The sequence below is a fragment of the Pangasianodon hypophthalmus genome, chromosome 26 (genome assembly GCF_027358585.1).
Source record: "Pangasianodon hypophthalmus isolate fPanHyp1 chromosome 26, fPanHyp1.pri, whole genome shotgun sequence".
Classification (NCBI taxonomy): Eukaryota; Metazoa; Chordata; class Actinopteri; order Siluriformes; family Pangasiidae; genus Pangasianodon; species Pangasianodon hypophthalmus.
In genome coordinates, this window is record NC_069735.1 from 6529751 (window position 1) to 6548835 (window position 19085).

Here is a 19085-nt window from a genome sequence, read left to right on the forward strand (position 1 = left end):
TTGTGGTAACACATTAAAAAACGTTTAATGATATATACACAACTACAATATTTCCCATATTAACAGAAACAAAGACTACACACAATAGACATAAACACAGTAGACTACAACATTAATTTCTAATGACCTAAGTGTAAGTTAAAATACTTTTTTCCATCCACATCAAAGTTAAACAGTAAATGATTTCTTTTGTGTGAACATACCCCCTTTTTAAAATCAGCCCTTTCTGTACAGTAAAACAGAGTGAACATAAATCATGCCCTAGATAATGAAATGTTTAAATCCCTAAAAAGCTTCAACAGAAATCCTTGCAGTAGAAAAAGTATAGGAAAAAGATTAAAAACTGCTGATTAGAGATTAAAAACAGGACTTGTAGGCGAAGCATTAAAGAAAAAGAAAAAGAAAAAAAAAACAAAAAGAGAGGAATCTTTGGTTTTGTATCCACAACACATTACAACACTACTGAAAAGATTTGCTTTGGAAAAAAGCTCATGAGTATCAGTGTTAAGAATAATGCCAAGCGAGTGTCAGTATGAGATTACTCTTACGTATTATGAAATGATAAAACACAGTGTATTGTTGATGTTTGTGCTACATCACACACTATGAGGAAGTCTTTGGTATTTTTCTTGTGGGACTTTTTCCTAGACGACACGTGAACACAGAAACTGGAGAGGAATGAAGTGAACCTGAAGCACGTGTAAATACAAGAAATTGCTAATAAGGCAAACTCCTCCTCTGCGAGAAATATTGCGTCCTAGTTTTAGTTTAACAAAATGCTAAATTAGACCCCAACAGGACAGCGCACCTGTTATAAACTAGGATTACAGTAGCTTGGTACAATGATATATGCTGTAATAAAGAAGTCTAAAAGTTGTACTGTTGACGATATGCTCTACCCGAACTCCATCGACCACAGAAGTCGTCATTTCTACCTGCAGTGCTTGCTCTGAAATGCCCTATAGGCTAGCTTACTTCGATAAAAAGATCTGTTTAATGAGTTGCTCTAATAAATTATTTTCAAACCTCCACTGCCACTGCAGTATTATGTCATCTTAGCAAATGTTGAGTTGTAAGCAGATGCTATGTAATCACTAAAAGCAGGATATCTGTCAAGTATTTATACAGTTAAATCTCTAGTCTATAGCATAGCAAGCAGATTATGTTGTATATAGTAACAACTAACGATATAGAGATTAAAACTATTTCCATGACACCTGACACAAGAAGGAAGAGAGATCCATTTGCTAGCACCTGCTTAACATCATCCACAGTGGAAATCAAAGGAACGCATTAGCTTTGGCAAGTCAGAAAAGATCTATAATAGTAGTACTTACAGTGCAGTAGTATTTAAAAAAATTTATCTGTTACCAAAATTAGCAATATGAAAGTTCTACTTAATGCCAAAAAAAAAAAAATTAGTATAATTACATGAAAACCTGATTATTTTGCAGCGTTTTGAGCATTTAGTTGAACTGCATAGTGCTGGATAACTTTGGTGCCAAGAATGATGAAGGCTCTCAAGATCCAGTGGTGACAGATGTGTACTTAATTCTTCTCTAGAAGCTCAGAGACAGGTTTTTAGGAAAAACAGTAAAGTTTGGATATAATTTTAGCACAAAACCTCACTATTCAGCTACAAACAATGAGAATTATCTGTATTTTAACGTATTTTTCCCCCAAATTGCCTCTGTCAGTATTATACTTTAATATCAAACGCTGAGGTATTACTACAAAACAGTTTGCTACAAAAGCAAAGGTCCAGCATGTGTTGCGTCCCTACGCGCAGATGATAAACAGATGCTCAAGTGATGGTGGTGAATGGAGAACATGTACAAAGTGGATCTGCTCACCCTATTCAGTGACTCGCTGGTCTTGCACGTGTAGTTGTGTCTATCTACATCCACTTTGGTCGAAGCTTTTCATATCAGATCTACACACCTCAATGCCTCAGTCCACAAAGGTTATGTCTGAGAGAATAAAGCCATGTATATTAGTTTAGCAGTTACTCCATGCTTAGGCAAATATACTAACTGTTACAGTGTGCAAAGCTACGTTGTTGACTTTTCTCAATAAAATGTGATCAGACATTTGGTTTAGCCGTTATCAAAATTCCAACTAAAAGAAAAGGCTGGCGTCAGCATCCCCAAAAATCGGATAAATTGTCATGTGTGATGGGACGCGTCATGTGTCATTCAGAGCATTCTCTCTGCAGAACCTGTATCTAAATTACTTCTCCCTCCTACATGAAACTTAGAATCAGTGCTGTTTGTAGACATCTTCTGCCCTCAAGTGACTGCCACATTGAAGGAGCGCTAAAAGTAAGATCAGTGTTTGCAGACAAGAGTTGGACAGAACAAAGACTCCTTGCACTGCTCGTACAGAGACCCAGCTTTAAATCAGAGCCTCAGATTTATTACTAGTTTTAAAGCCTTCTAACCGTGTTCATAAAGTGACACATTAGTTAGAACAATATATTTTTTTTAAAAGCCTCCTAAAAACATCTACTGAGACACAACTTGTAGTAACATATCTAACTTAAACCATAAAATATATGCAATGATCTTGGTTATAAATCTGAAATACGGACCTGCACAACAGACCCAGAAATAAAAAGAACCTTGCACAAAGTGAATATAAACTCCTTTGTGCCCAGTAATCTCATTTAAGGACGATTAACGTGATATCAAAATCTCACATTTTTGGTTCAGTCAAACATTAGTTTTTTTTCTTTTCTTTCTTTTTTTTTTTTTTTTTTTTTTTTTTAAAGAAATTGAAGCATCCCTCAACCCATGCAAAAATAAAGTCAAGAAGGTTTCCAACTGCTTTCTCAGCATGTGCCAAAATCAGTACAACTATACCATCAAATAGTTTCCGTGAAGGCTCTGAAACAACTGCTAAGACAGACAGTTGGTTTGTCCAAAAAAGGTAACAAAGTCTCCTGGCGCAAGGATAAAAATTCGTAGTTATAATAAAACGTCTCTATATTTGGTAGTAGCAAAGGGATTAAATAAAGTCTAAACAGAGCGAGGGAAGAAGCAAAATGTTCATTGAGCCTTGGAGGCCACAGTGATGCTTTTGACCGGCACAGTGCTCTGGTGCGCATCACCAGTAACCTGTAGGTTGAGAGGCCCGCCCCCGGCTCCGCCCGCTGAAAGCACACTGGTGGGGAGCAGAGACAGGGGTGAGTTGAACAGAACGGGAGTAGTCATCAGATTGGGCGTGGGACCTCCTGCACTGGTGTTGGCAAAGAGCACGTTGCCGTTACCATCGATAGAGGTTATGGGTAACGCACCCCCAGATGCAAGAGCTGGGGGAAAAGAGAGAGAGAGAGGGGGGGAAAAAAAAAAAAAAAAAAAAAAAAAAAAGTGAGCATTAACCGATATAAAATGAGATCATTAAAATGTAGCCAAATAACCACATAAATGAAGAAGTTCACTAACCCTGAATAGTGGCCAGTGTGGTGTTATTCATCAGTGCTGCTGGAGTCAGAGCATTTCCAAGAGATGCTGGAGCTAAGCTTAGCAATGCCCCCCTGAAATGACACATTTAACTTTAATTACCTTTAATTTAATTAACACATTTAACCAAGCACTCACACGTACAAACTGCAAACAAAAACAAGTCACTGAAAAAGCACTTCACATGCTTATGACCACATTCAGAGCCTACCCCTGTGTTAGCTGGGAGGGTGAAATAATCCCTGGGTTAAGTCCTGCTGCTGCTGCCATGGCTGCCAGATTTGCTCCACCTAGCCCTGCCGGAGACACGACAAACTGTCCAGGCCCCGGTGCAGCTGATGTTGCTATGGTGGACCCAGTCTCTGTTGTCCTGACCACTTCCTGTTTTGTATTGGTCAGAGCTGCTGCTGTAGCAGAGGGAGTAAGTGACGGGGACGTCACAGTCGGAGCTGGAGTGGCGACAGCGGGTGCCAGAGAGATGACTGTTGCAGTGTTTGAGGTGACTGGTCCTAGAGCTGTACCTGAGGTTAACAGAAAAACTCAGGCATAGGAAGAAATACTCAAAAGGTTTCAGTTCTTATTTTGTGTACAAAATCATGTCCATAGGGAATACCCCACAACTCCATGCTGGGCCAACTTCAGTCATTCAGAAAGGAACTTCCTTTTCACTTACAATGTGTGCAAGTCCCATTTTATGTGTATGTTGGGGCTTTTGACAAATAAAATAAAATAAAACTTTAAAAAAGAACTCTAAACTAGGATTATATTTATTAACAGAAAAATCATACCAGCAAGTGTGAGATTGGGAACAGAGGCAGTGCTGAGAGGGAGCGCTGAACTGACATTCAGTGTGTTTGATGCACCGGATATCTGTCAACATTAATGAAAACACAATGGACGATTAGCAATACCAACTGGTGTAAGGACTAGATTCACAAACAGCTTATGTGGCTAAAACGTGACTATAGATATAACAAAATTCCATATAACCTACCACCGATGGGGAGTTGGTGAAGACCGTTTTGATGGGGGTGTTGGGTGTGCTGCTGCTCGGGGGGTTGATCCTCTTCTCCTTCTGCCGGCGGTTACAGAACCACACTCTCACCACCTCCTTTTCCATGTTGAGCTGATCGGCGATCAGCGTTATCTCCTCAGAGGTAGGCTTTTGGCTCTGCTGTAAAAAGGATTTCATCACAGAACTCCCATTTTAATAACAGTGACAAACAAAGACAAGCTGACTTGTGAACTAACTTTCACTTTCTGAAAAACATGGTAGCATTTTCAGCTTATCTCCTCCGGATAAACATTAACCTTTAAATCCATTAAATCAGCTCTAATACCCAATATAAGAGGACAGGGATTAGAACAAAATTCACACAAGTGTGTATTTGTCATAACTGGTTGGTAATAAAGAAGGAAAGCTGCTGTCTTATGGTAACTCTGACCCCTAGTGTTTACAAGTATGTTCTCCAACCTCCAGAAAGCTTTTCTCCAAGGCAATGCGAATGTTGGTATCAATGCTGGTTCTTTTCTTACGGCGTCGATTTAGACCCTCACAGATGCCTGGGGACATGTCACTGGGACTGGAAACTGCAGATTCTGACGTCATGTTTTCTATAAACACAGAGGGGGGAAAAGGAGAGTAAAAATGGTAGTTAGCATTTAAACTATTTCATTAGTAAAGAAACCAAGGAAAAGGGATTTGAAAGGCTCATGGATAAGCTTACAGAGAATATCAAGAGGAAAAAAACAGATTTAATAATGGTTATTGAAACTCCAACAACCAAAGCTTGATGAAAGAGAGGTAAGACAAACCAGCATCATTGAGCCACTTCTCCAACAAAGGTTTGAGCTTGCACATGTTCTTGAAGCTCAAGTTCAAGGCCTCAAAGCGGGAGATGGTGGTCTGGCTAAAGTCATTCCCATACAGCTTTCCCATGGCCAAGCCAACGTCTCCCTGGTAGTTAAATGTAAAGAAAATATTGAAGTTATGATGAAGTTTGATAGCATCATCAATCCATCACAACCAAACACAACATTGTGCATTTGGGGTACCTGAGTAAAGCCCAGTTTAATCCTTCTCTGTTTGAAGGCCTTGGCAAACTGCTCTAGCTCCTCCAGTTCACTGGCCTCCTCCACTAGAGGAACATCCACCCGCTTCGTTGTGGGCAGCGCAGAAGATGGCATAGCAGCTATCTTTCGTGTAGGTGTTGCTGCCTATGGAGAATGAAAAATATGTCTTTGACTTGCAACAAAAAGAGAAAACCCACAACACCTAAATTACAACCGAGATAACAAAGAACAGTGAGTTGGTTCTGATATCACCGTCAGAAAGACTTATTTAAAAAAAAAAAAAGGGGGACTGCATAGTAGATGCAGTGGAATCTGTAGTTCTGACCTGTGTAGTCAGAGGAATGCCTGGCTGAGGCTGCAGGATGTGGGCTTGACTTTGAGGTAGTTGTGTCAGAAGATTCTGGGCTTGAAGGCCTTGAAGAAGGCCTAAAAAAAGAAACAGAAAGAAAGAGAAGAAGAGTATTAGAAAATTTTAATGACAATCAAAACGTCTCAAAATTATATTAATATGGACAGTTAAAATGAGCCATTGGTTTGTGGCGAACCCAAAGCCAAAAGTCTTGCTCCACTATTCAGCTGGCTTTAAATTATTTGGATTAAAAGCACTAGGTTACTAGCTGAGACGTCACTACTTTAGGTAGCTCTAGAACCAGAGCTGGAGCTACCAGGACTGCATAAGCTGACTGCAGGTCTCAAACTAGCTAATGTATGTCCAACCAGGCATTTAGCAAATAGTCTTTTACTCTGCACACTGGTGTGTCTAACAGGACCAAGGTAAAGTCACATAACCTGTCTTATAATCTTTAACAGATATTTCACCACTTTTTAGAAGAGAGTCACAGGGGTCCTGAGTGGTACAACGGAAAAAAACATTCACTATTGCCCAGAAATTGCTAATTCAAATGCCAGAGCCATCAGTGGCTGTGAGTCCATGAGAGCGAAACTGGCCGTGAGTGGGAGGGATGGCATACTCTCTCTCCCATCAATCACAGGGACACTAGCCAATCTAGGGCATGTGAGAGCTCATAGGCGCAGAAGAGGGCAGAAAGGGCTTTCCTCCGTGTGTGTTATGCTGCGCTGTGTGTTATGCATGAGCAGCAGTTGAAAAAGATGTGGTTGGCTATCTTCAAGCACATGATAGCCTTCACTCTTCCTGTTATATGATAAGTGAGAGCTGGCTGGTGGGTGGGAATTAGTCAAGACTACATTAGGGAGGTGGAAATAATGTCATCAGGTGAGAGGTAAATCATGTAGCTTGTCCTGAAATTTTAAGAGACACACACTGAAATTCTGTCCAGTATGGAAAATGCTGGGCTCCACTGAGCTTTGAAATGTGCTGTGCTATGTCTGTTGGTCTGTGTGAGCTCATACCAGTCTGGCCTTGAGGTGAAGGGGAGATGATAAACTGAGCAGGCTGAAGCTGTCCCGGCTGCACCAACACAAACTGCTGCAGGTTAAGACCTGTAGGCTGCAGCTGCTGAAAGGAACCAAAAATACACCAAATTAAGAATAATGAGGAGAAAAAAAGGGAAGACTAGAGACGCAGAGGGAACTATGATACCACAAACATCATGTTACTCTGTCCAAAGCCCTCATGGTGATGATAAAAAGTAGGTCTGAGCAATACACACAATATAGCAGTGACAACACTTTAGCTCGTTAAGCATACTCAGTAGAACCGAGTAGAAAAACACAGATAAACCCATCAACATTTATAATATTTAGAGACCTAATGTTTGTGTAATCAGTTGTTGTTCTTACGGGTGCGATCTGGATAGGCTGTGAGAGCGGGATCTGGGTGATAGGTGTAGCAGCAGAAGCAGAGATGTTGGCTCCAGTGGTGCTGCTCTGCTGGCCTGCTGACTGCTGCTGCACAGCGGCTGCCAGGATCTGCTGAGCCTGCTGCAGAAACAACTGCTGCTGCTGCGCTGAACTCAGACTCAACTACACACATACACACGGAGGGAACACTTAGCATTAGACAAGCATCACTACTGAAGCATGCCATGAAAGCTTGGAAGATAGAAAACAAGAGGGCAACCCACACTTTTTTCTAGAAAAAATAACTAAAATGAGGCAATTAGGAAATTAAGTAGTTGCAAAACCCCTACATCGGTCACGCTGTGGGCTTTTATCTGTGCTCTGCTCTGTCTCCCTGAACAAGAGTAAAAATGTCCCGTGCTATCGCTCAATCAAGCGCCGCAAAAGAAATCATATATCACAGATGCAACTTTGATTGAGGGAACAAGACCTAAAATGCTAAAACTGTAAGAGTGAGATGCAGTGCATTATACAAAAGACAGAGAGGAAAAATAGGTAAACACACACCAGTTTTTTTGGTTTTATTTCATTTTTTTTTTAAAATCCCTTTATGTTCATACCTTAAGGCTGTACCTTAAACTGGGCCTCAGTTAGTTACATTATTTTGGTTAAACGCAGGTGTGAGAAGGACTGAGGAATGTTGTTGCACTATGTCGCTATGGAGGGTTATCTGTTACAGAAAGTAATGAAAACACCCTTGTGCAATCGTGTATGCACTACGTATTACGCAAGTGCTAACATCAGAGCTGTGAACATGAAGTTTCAATAAACACACATTTTCTGAAGTTTTAGGCCTGACTGCAACTCATTTCTGTAGGTCTAAAAGAGAAGAAAAATTCTAATCGAGTAATCTGAATCTTCAAATTTCAATGTTCTTGTGTCTTGATTTAAAAAGATCGAATTCCTGATTTGTACATTATCCAGTATCGTCACTGGAACAGGTAATAATCGTTGGGATGAAACGGAGCCCCTGGAGCAGAGACGGTCAAAGGCCTTGGCTCAAGGGCCAGCAGTGGCAGCTTGGCACTCCAGGGACTTTCCTTATATGTACAGTATCTATGTACTCATATGAAGGATTTTGTAAAATTTCATCGTTGAATTGAATGAAAAGATTCAAGAGGCGAAGAGATCTTTAGGGTGTTAGATGGAATCTTTTTTGAATAACCTTTCCATCCACCACCAAATTCAACTCAGTGAAGCATTCAGCTTCTACAAAAACAATAATATAAAGCAATGCTACCAATGAGCATAGAAAAATAAAAACTGATATGATGATTGTGATGACAATTGGCTGAGAACGATAAATCTAATATGGAAGTTCGGAAGGTAAAAACTCATTGGGGGGATCAAATTGCCTGTACTCGTTCTACTCGCATTATGTAAATGAGGGCATTATGCAGTGTAAATATATTCTGCATAGATTTGCATATTCCCCTCCACCTGTTTTGGAATGACTGCAGCAGTGTTTAATTAACATACCACTCTGATCGCTCAAGCTCGTTTCTAAGAGATAATGAGTGAAAGGCACTTTCTTAATAAATTACACTGACTTGTCTCCATGGAGAAGGAATTTTTACTGTGGAAACTGAAGCGGCAGTGCTTAATATCCCCCATGTTTGCGTTCTCATTCTAGACCAATATTATACAGAAAGCATGCAGAAGGTGACTGCAACCAAATTTTATTTGTATGAGAATTTTAAGGGTATGTTCACTGGATATTTTTTTATTACCTGCTGGAGCAAGGCTTGTGCCTGCATGTTGCTGATTGCACTTGTTGCTTGTCCATTTGGTTTCAGCTGCAAGTCCAGCCCGTTTGTTTGAGCAGCTAGAATGGAAAAGGAGAAAGAGTTACACACACGCTTCATAGAGAACAAATAAAGGAATCGCACACTAACACAAATTCTTGAGAGGATTTACCTTGGACTCCATGTATTCCATTCTCCATGGCAGTTTTACTGGATTCTGTTGCTGCGCTTGTAGAATCTGCAAAGCAGGATCACAAAAAAGACCATAATTATCTATATTAGTGATGAGGTCTTGGTCAGCTTAACCTAAACGTGACCACTGAGACTAATCTCTAATTCCTGCTGCCTTGGATTGTCCATGAAAGCTTAATGACCTCTAAAATTGCATCCAGTCTTTGTGCTGCCAGACTCTCAGCTCTTCAAATCCCATGTGCAATACTTGAAGCACTTTATTGCAAGTGTAAAATTCTCAGGAAATTTTGCTAGTGGCTACTTACAAGAATAATATATGCTACGGTTAACAAAGCAAGCATGCACAACCAAACACTAACTTTTCTACTTAAAATGCAACACACTTCCATGCCTTCCCCAGATGGATTAAGCTACAGCCTTATTTGCAAGCTGATTTGACAAAACTCAAATCCAGAAGAAATTAAAATGAAAAACAGTGACCCAGTGAACGTTCTCACACTTGAGTGCACATGGATACCTCAGAACGTTTGCCAATATAAAATAAAAGAAACAAATACACATAAATACGTAAAGGACACTCACCAGAAATACTCAAGTCCATAATCTCTAGCATGAACCATTTTCTCACAAATGCAAGCTTTAAGCGTAGGATAGAAGCCGCAGGTTAACAAAAGCAAACTACAAAGTCAACTACGATACTGTTAAAACGAAATAAAGGTAAAAAGCTTGAAGAGCTCCACTGGCTCCTGTTATGTGCACAGATGCAATACTGACAGTTACAGCTAGGAGCATGAAGCAAGTGTTCTCTCGCCCTCACCAGAGCGAAACAAAGACTGCAACTGGAACACTAGCATCCATAATGAAACGTAATCAGTATTCAGCTGATTAAAGCCATATGCAAATAGCGCACCCCGTTCCTCGTTAGCCAAGAGCAGCTTTGAAGTCCTGCAAGCAATTCATTTCAGAGAGAGAGAGAGACCTCAGAAAGCTTTCTGCATAATTCAAAAACGCTCATAAATATTTATCAGTTCATTAGCATATTAATTGGATAGCTTCTTGGGCATGGCAGGCATGGCAGCTAGGGAGAAGTAAAAGCCCAATTACTGCCAGCGTGTGACTGTTTTAATTAAGGTGAAAGTGAGAAACACCCCCCACGATGCAATCTCAGCCATCACAACAGAGAAATTTATTTGTCAGCTAGACAACTGTGGCAAGGCTCAAAACAACACAGAAATAAACAGAACCAGCCAATTTACACACTCTGAAATGTGTTATGAAAAGGTTTAAGAATCAGGGCGCATATTACAAACAGGATTACTGTTATCAAAAACGTTCTGATTTTAAATGATTGGCTGTCTAACACCAGGTATTGTTCTTTTATAATTATACCTAACCTATCACATACAGCCAGCCATAGATTTCCAGCAGGTGTACAATTTCAGATCACATGTAAATTAGGAAGTAAGTCTAGAGCAGCATGAAAAATTTAGGACTGTAGCTGCTTACACACAACATAAAATGGCATACGGCAGTGGGGTAATGGTGCATATATCAAACTGTTACAGCACAAAAATTATTACTCTTAGCTAGGACTGCATGATGCTGAAGAAAAATGCGATAACTTGTTAAATAATGCGATATGCGGTACGATAATGCCAAGTGTAAATCAAAAATCAATTTGAATTATACATATAGACATAAACTCAAAATGATATAACCAACATACGTTTCATGCTCTTTTGAGGAAAAGAAAGCGTTCTCTGCTATCTGCGTCGCCCTAAAACTTTGACTTTTCGTAACTTTTTGAAGTATTAAAATCATTCAGTTATTGCAAGCCCTTGTGATATGCATATCGTAATATTTACGTTTGATATTTCGATAATTTCGATATATTGTGCATCCCTACTCTTAGCCTTGTAAACATGTAACACAACAGTGTTTGTAAAATCTGCAGCTTTAAAAAAAAAAAAAAAAAAAAGACAGATGTGATTATCTGTACTGGTTTTAGGCTTGTGCAATTCTGATGTTTTCCCCTTGATAATTTACCTTGAAAAAGAATCCTTATACACAATTACAAAAATCATGCAGCAAAAATGCCCTGTTACACCTGGCATCAACACGCGTCCTGGGTGATTGGATCACAAGTGGACAGCCGAGACGCGTAGCTGTTCACGCCTGGAACATGAACGCGTCTCCAGTGACCACTTATGATCGGATTTCATTCATCGTTTCCTGTCAAGGCTGTCAAGCGCATTTATTACACCAGCCTTCCACTGCATTTATTTTCTGGCAGAAATGTCTCGTGAATCCTCTCATGTACCTGTACGGACAGTTTCAAAAGTTTTAATCACATTGTCTGCTAACCAAACTTATAAATGACTGAGAGATGAGAAGGCAAATGATGCTATGAATAACAGCAGGGAGCTCTGCCATTCAGCATGATTTCCCAACAGTCTCACAATGATTACACATTTTCAGACAGTGAAGCAGTTGATTAGGTGGTTCTTCTTTGCTGTCCAGGACACAGCAAGATGTATTCATGTTCACACTACAAATATAATGTGGTATTATGCATCCTAGACCAACTCGGGAATGTGGTTTGAGTGATCGGATCACAATGCGTCTGCGAGACACATTTGACCCCATTCACACCTGCACTTAACGCTGTCCTTACGATCCGATCACCCAAGACGCATGTTAATGCCAGGCGTGAAGAGGGCCTTTGTCATGATTAAGCCTGAGCAACTGGCTGTGGTGATTGTTTCTGCACTATTCTGTATATAAGCGATTGGTTGGGGAGACGCGGACAGTGAATACTGTCTGTTCTGCAAAGAGAACTGGAGGTATAGTGCAAAGAAACCTTGCTATTTCTATACTATGTGTCATCAGGAATCACATGTTTTTTATTTTGCTGTTTCTAACAAACATTTGGGTACGACATGCCAAATAATGTCTTACAGAAGCATTAATATTGTGCTTACAATGGTTTCCGCTCAGACAGTCACTGGTTGCTGTTCATCTCTCTTCTTGCTACTTGTCGTAGGGGTGCTTACAGTTGCTGAACCGCTCACACTACACGAACGTTCGCCTGCAGCGAGCCGGCTCGGCTGAACACACACGCTGGCACTTTTGCCTTGAGCTGTTTTTTTTTTTTTGTATCCTCTATCAAAGTAGTTTTTTGTCATACTGTCTGACACTTTTGTGCACGTGTGTTCAAAACAGGGCCAGAGTCGTGGATTGTTATTTCTAACAGATGCAATATTAACAAAATAAAATAGATTATACAGAACTTAAACTGTCATGTATTCTTCCCCACTTAAAAAGATGAGGAAATTTGTCCGATGGTAGAGTGAAAGATGCAGAAGTAATAATCACAAATGTAAATGGACTCATCATTGATTACTGTGACCAGTTAAATTGTGTAGGGGCAATTAGGTTACAGCGCACAAGCCTATTCAATAACGTTCACATCGACCATTACACCCCTATCAGCAGAGGATGTTTATTATCTGCTGGATGCCTGAATAAGGTGCATTTTTTCCCCTCGATGTTCCCTTTGAAAAATGAACGCTTTAATAAGCTCCTTAAAAAGCAGAGTACAGCTCTGAACAGGATCTGGAGAATGAGTGGGTTTTATCACATTCATAGACTGACGATGTAGATGAATTACCATTCATGGTTAAACATAGTCCTAGCGAGAAATTTGTTAACACTGATTTGCTACAGAACCAGCAACAGATGAACTTCCTGTGACTATTTTATTCATTCATGGACTATAAATAGATTTCGGCTCCAAATATAATTCTTCATTAGGAAAATGGCCCAGACAGACGCAACTGCCTGGACTTATTTAAAGACAGTGTGATGTACTGCATATTAAAGCAGAAGTTGGGTTTTATTCATCAGAGTTCCACTGGTTTATGAAAAGTGGGTGCTCCAAAGAAGAAAAAACATGGCGTAAAATACTTTTCTGTTTTTTTCAGCGGGAAATGTGTGTTCCTTACATCACTGTAATCATATTTAGCAAAATTTAGCATCTGACTTTTTCACCCTCCGATAGCTGGGTGTGGAAGAGGGGATGTGAAACATGACATGAGCTAATAGGCTTTTTTTTTCCCTGATGTGGTGAGAAATCAGACACCAATTAGAAGGGGAAAACACTTTACTGGATGATAAATGTATTTTGAATTTAAATGCTAATTCTAGCTCAGCTCTCCAACACTTGGTTTCGTGTTTAATTCGTGTTTAACTGTTTCTGTGAACCTCTGACTGGTAGGACCATGTTCTCCATTGTAATACCTGCGGCTCTTTGTTAAGCGATGTAAAGGCAGGAAATCTGGGTACAATGATGTAGGGCGTGTCTGAGCTAGCACATAACACACGTGTTGGAAATTTCCCGCCAATTTGAATCAGACAGTGAATTTCAGCAATCTCTGCAAAACCCTCAGGACCTACAAAGACTTCTGTATTAATATATTAATTTAAGCAGTTAATCGGCCAGTTACGTTGCTGGAACCAGAATTCAAAGCTGATAAGAATGTGAGCATTGTGAAAGAGCTTCATATGCTGTTTTGTTATTTTAATCAAATTTTGTACCCACAGAATTTCATTTTCATGCTTTCCTACACCTGAACTACTCTGAAGTAGATTATTAGGCGTAAAAACAAACTGTTATTCAACACAGACATTTCTTACAGGTTAAAATGAATACTCGTTCATTTTGTATAGATACATTAATTATATGCATCCACATACACACAGGTTGCATAGACAACTGGAAGTTAAATCACTACACACATTTCACTCTGTTCTCGGCTTTTTATTTTTATTTATTAATTTATTTTTTAAATACTATAAGGAGCTTCAGCTAATAGAACTTGTGAGAGTCAAGTAATGAATAAGAATAAACAGTTTGGGTCTGCTTATGAATATTCATGACCAGTGGGTGGTCTTTATGAAAACAGAGTTGGAGAGGCAGAAAAGATATTCTACAGCGTATTAGTCATGCACAGACACGAGTTTCACTACAACCACCACTTTCATATACTCAAAAACAATGCAGAAATGCCTGAAAACAGCAAGCCGTATCATCTTTAACTGACCTCCTCAAGCCACTAGAGTGCAATGGCGATATGAACATATTCAATAATTCAACCAGAATCCTTTCACATGATGTATTACAAATCTGCATAACTACTATGATTTTATTTTAACCACTTTTTTCAACTGCTAATTTTGATTTAATTGGAAATAAAAGCTGCTACGTAACTATATTTAACAGGAATACACATCTTGCTGATCACATCTGAATTACCTCCAAATGGATCACTTTGCACCATTAATAAAATAATACATGTTGAATAATAAATTGCAATTTAATAGAAACTACTAAAAATGGCCTAGGAACATCTCTACACATTTACACTCCAATAAATTGCAATGCATATGCATGATATGCAAATTGAATGTGTCTTCCTGCCGTGTGTGTTGCTCTGAATGCATTTTCACCATAACCGATAACTAGGGCTGATTTCTAATTCTGTGAAGATGGACTAAAAATGTGTCAAGGTGCAGAGAAGGGGTTTATAGGTAAACCCACAACAATCCTCAACCAAACTCAGAGCTAGCACAAAAGCAAAACAGAGCCGCTTGAAGATCAGTGGTGCATTAATAAAGACTTGAAGAAAACCACCTACAAACCACTGAGAAAACTATGATGTCAACAACTTTTTGGGGGAGAAAGAAAACTCTTGGGAATCCAAGAAACATGCAGGAGACACTGGAAGGCAAAGTGAGAAATGTAAACCCAATACTGATATTATACGATCCTAAAGTGCAATGTAAATCAACCACGACATTATTTCACACCCATTCTCTGTACTACAGCAAAACACCAGATTTCCTTCTTAGTGTTCTGTACGTGTGACACTACTCACATGACGTGTGTGTATACTCTGTGCCTTTTATTCATTTTAATTCATTTATTTATGTTTAATTTCTGATTGTGGAGCACATCCTCGTGCTTTCTGGCAATGTGTCGCTTAAGATTTTAAAAGGAATCTTTGCTAACTCTCACAGTCTCTCCACACTCCTGTTCAATTTCTTCTCCTTCCTCGTTCTTAACTCTGATTTTTATTGTGCATTTATGTATAAGGTTTGCAAATTCATTAAAACAATGTTTGAACTCCATAACCTTAGATCTACTGCTTATTTTGCAGTTTTTCAAACTAGCATATCACAAAGTGCATGCTGGGCTGAGCGAGTGGTGCTGAGTGGAATCTTTAAGAGAGGCAATCTCCGCTCCGGTGGAATTATCAGCGCTCTGCTCACATGCTCTGGTATCCAGTATGTGACTCATGTGTGTGTGTCTCTCTGTGTGGGACTTTTTTTAAATCCTATAACCTTTCGCTCCCGAAGAAATTCTTCAGAAATCCACCGAAACTGACCAATCCAGCCCACTCCCGCTGACACTCTTGACCAATCCCGCCTGCTCTCAGTTACTGTTTGCACTTGTCTGCGATATTTTCTAACAAACATCTCTCTCAAAATATAAAAAATTATTAATCACCAGGATAAAACAGTAACTAAAAATCGATGAATGAAAGCAATAAATGTGTCACACAGTGCCAGCTGAGAACCATATACACGTTCATGTTAATGAATGAAGCCTTTCTTTCTCCCACAAGCTCCGGCTCTGAATATCCGTTCAGACTGTAAAGTAGAAAGCAGAAAACGCCTACTCGTGACTTTTTTTTTTTTTTGGTGGGTCCCGTGGGATTGGATCCCTAATTCGTGCCGTCGAATTCTCAGCAAATATGCAACAGTAGACAAATCTGTCACAATGCCATCATCATGACTGGGTTCATCACGAACATTAGCTACATTAACTGGATTCCTTGCACAGCATGCAGGTCCTGTAGCCAGGTTTCTGGTTAAATCTTGCTCTAATAATCTACACGAGACCATGATTGAAGCCTTTCTTTTTCACTAACTGACCTCATACCTAACGAATCCTTCATTTCACTGAAGTAATGGGGAAGGCTCTCTAAAGATCTGTGTTCAAAACAGGACATTATTCATACTACTAATATCAAACCCCAAAAGCAGCATGCACTGTATTTTCCACAGAGACTCATTTGCATGAAGTGATCATAATTTGCATAATTTCTCAGCCAGCCCGCTCCACCTAGCCAACATAACCTGTTCACCAAAATATTATAACTTTTACAACCTTTCAAGTGGAAACTTGAACTGGATATTTGAGGCGCAAACTTCTGTCAAAAACTTATCTATTGTTTTGACACATGAGCGCGCACACACACACACACACACACACACACACACACACACGTCCTGTTATCCTTGTGAGGACCTTCCACCAACATAATTATTAATCCTACACCTACACCTAACCTCAGCAACCGAAAGGAAACCTTTTTTTTTTCCGTCTCTTTATGTTTTTTTTGTTTTAAATAAATAAAGCTGCAGGTGTGTATTCCTCTCCTTGTGGGGACTTTCGGTCCTCATTAACACACAACAACACGCGCGCGCGCTTCCTCAGGGGATTAATCATTCATGAACATGGCGCTTCTTCTCCACATGAATATTCATAAACTTCTCTCCACAAAACACCGGCGTGCAGAACCTTTCTGAGCTTACACACAACCAGTGAAGCGTTTAGAGAATAATTCAGCGTTTATTTATTTATTTATTTATTAGAAGAACTCGACCACACAGCGCTCAGTGACATGTTTAAGCGAATATTAGAGTTTAATGTAAATGCAAACTCCTGATGAGGTTAATGTTACACAGCTTACAGTAACTCATTAACTACCTGCTAACACACAATGTCTGGAATAAAGTAAAACAAGAGCCCAGGAGAGAACAAAACAAAACAAACTACAGTGTTAAAGAAGCGCTACGATGCTCCATAACTGCAGCGACATAGCTAAAGTATTACTACTGACTGACAAGTGCTGAATTATAGCTTTATAAATAACTATACTTGTATGAATATGTAAAGTCGTGGCTTGAATAACTCGTTTAGTTTGGCCCTGTGCCCTGAGGGAACTCATGTCGGAGCAGGAGGCATCATTACCATTAGCTTGTTAGCATCTTGGCTATTCCATCTCCACAGCTTCATAAACGGCTTCACAAAGCAGCGTGCTTAGCTATCTACAAGCCCACTGGATTACTTTTATCTTACTCAGTCTACAAAGCCAACTATTACTTACTTACACTCTTAAATGCTCCACATTTATTACACATATGCCCCGAAGAACTTATGTAAATAAGTACGTTAATTCACGCGATGTTCCAGCAAGAGTTTTTGTTTGTAGCTAACTACGCTAATCTAACTTGCTAGCTAAAGTAGCTGAGCAATGATATCGTTGCTAGAGGAAAAAAAAGCCTCCACGACGGTCAAATGATGTTTTAAAAAGCGCACGTGTGCTATTCCTTGCTCGTAGAAGTAGATGCTAGGAAAGGGAAAATGATTATGAATATGTAAAATGTAATGATTACCTGCTCTCAAGCGCTCATCTTGACTCGCTGAGCCTCTGTCCGCCATTTTGAATATTTAGTACAAGTCACAACCCATCCCCGATAAACAGAGGGAGAACATGCATAAGCCTTCCCCCAGTCAGGACAAGTTCCTCCTCACTAACCAGGGACAAACTTCATCTGTTTCAGTCAGAATAATAACAAAATATCAGTAATGAAACTCCTGTTTTATAATAGTCAACACTCAGTGGCCATTTCCTGCTGAAAAACAACAATAGTAACCTTCCTAGAATTTGTAATGGTTTTAATGGTTATAATGGGAACTGTACTGGTTTTAATGGAAGCTGTAATGGTCCCTGTGGGTCTCTACTGGTAATTTGTTTCCTTATATTGGCAGCATGTTATGTCTAGTGGACACCATTAAGGACCAATAATAGTAAAGGTTTTAATGGTTAGCTGATGGTTTGTAATGGTGTTTGTAGTGGAAACCATTAGAATTCCTGTGATGGTTTCTGTTGTTCTCTTAAGCAGGGTTTTAATCAGATAAGCCTATCATATAGGTGATAGTTACCCGATTGGGGTGCCTTTTGTTTCCCACTGATATTACATTTACAAAAAAAAAGTGTCCATCACAACATATTTCAGATAAATAACTTCTAAAGTATCAATATATCCTAGTTACAGCAATCAGAAAACAGCATTTGTGCCTGCACCAGTCCACTCCACTTTACCTTGAAATATCCATCCATCCATTTTCCATGTGCTGTTTATCCTACACAGGGTCGCGGGGAGCCTGGAGCCTATCCCAGGGGACTCAGGGCACAAGGTGGGGGACACCCTAGACGGCATGCCAACCCATCACAGGGCACAATCACACACATTCAAACACTACGGACAATTTGGAAATGCCAATCAGCCTACAACGCATGTCTTTGGGCTAGGGGAGGAAACCGGACTACCCGGAGGAAACCCCCGAAGCAAAGGGAGAACATGCAAACTCCGTACACACAGGGCAGAGGCAGGATTCGAACCCCCCAACCCCGGAGGTGTGAGGCAACAGTGCCAACCGCCTTGAAATATGATTTTAAATAATCTTAATATTTTTGGATCGTTTCTAAGGTCTCATATTTTACATTTTAGTTGTGTCCCTCAACATTCTCTCAGCCCTGTTACCTGAACACATTCACCCCATGAAATATTTGAAATAACTCACACGTACAACATGCATTTTTATTTTAAATGATATTGTGATATTGACTGATGAGGTCACTTTGAAAGTACAGCCCTGTTA

The 19085-nt window shown here is 39.7% G+C and overlaps 1 protein-coding gene across 3 annotated transcripts; it reads right to left on the reverse strand.

The window, feature by feature from the left end:
- Window positions 1–18196, reverse strand: LOC113537523 (POU domain, class 2, transcription factor 1). 3 transcript variants are annotated; one of them, XM_034300160.2, is made up of 14 exons: window positions 17816–18196; window positions 9273–9338; window positions 9086–9180; window positions 7296–7478; window positions 6906–7008; window positions 5860–5960; window positions 5517–5678; window positions 5277–5418; window positions 4936–5075; window positions 4456–4635; window positions 4250–4331; window positions 3673–3982; window positions 3444–3535; window positions 1–3310 (listed from the first exon to the last, which is right to left on the reverse strand). In XM_034300160.2, exons 1-14 carry the CDS (start codon window positions 17859–17861, stop codon window positions 3048–3050), a joined length of 1965 nt encoding a protein of 654 aa, XP_034156051.1. In that variant the 5' UTR covers window positions 17862–18196; the 3' UTR covers window positions 1–3047. The 3 variants fall into 3 exon arrangements, with proteins under 3 accessions (XP_034156051.1, XP_026787838.1, XP_053085772.1); XM_026932037.3 differs by having other exon boundaries at window positions 6906–7011; window positions 17816–18191; XM_053229797.1 differs by lacking the exon at window positions 17816–18196 and adding an exon at window positions 9875–11217 and having other exon boundaries at window positions 6906–7011.
- Between the last annotated feature and the right edge of the window lie 889 nt (window positions 18197–19085).

Bases quoted from the DNA above. Each gene is read 5' to 3' on its own strand.
- LOC113537523 (XM_026932037.3), bottom strand. From the start codon at position 17,861: ATGGCGGACAGAGGCTCAGCGAGTCAAGATGAGCGCTTGAGAGCAG. The intron at 4,332-4,455 runs GTAGGTTATATG...TAATGTTGACAG, and splicing joins TCACCAACTCCCCATCGGTG to ATATCCGGTGCATCAAACAC. The intron at 3,311-3,443 runs GTTAGTGAACTT...CTTTTCCCCCAG, and splicing joins CACACTGGCCACTATTCAGG to CTCTTGCATCTGGGGGTGCG.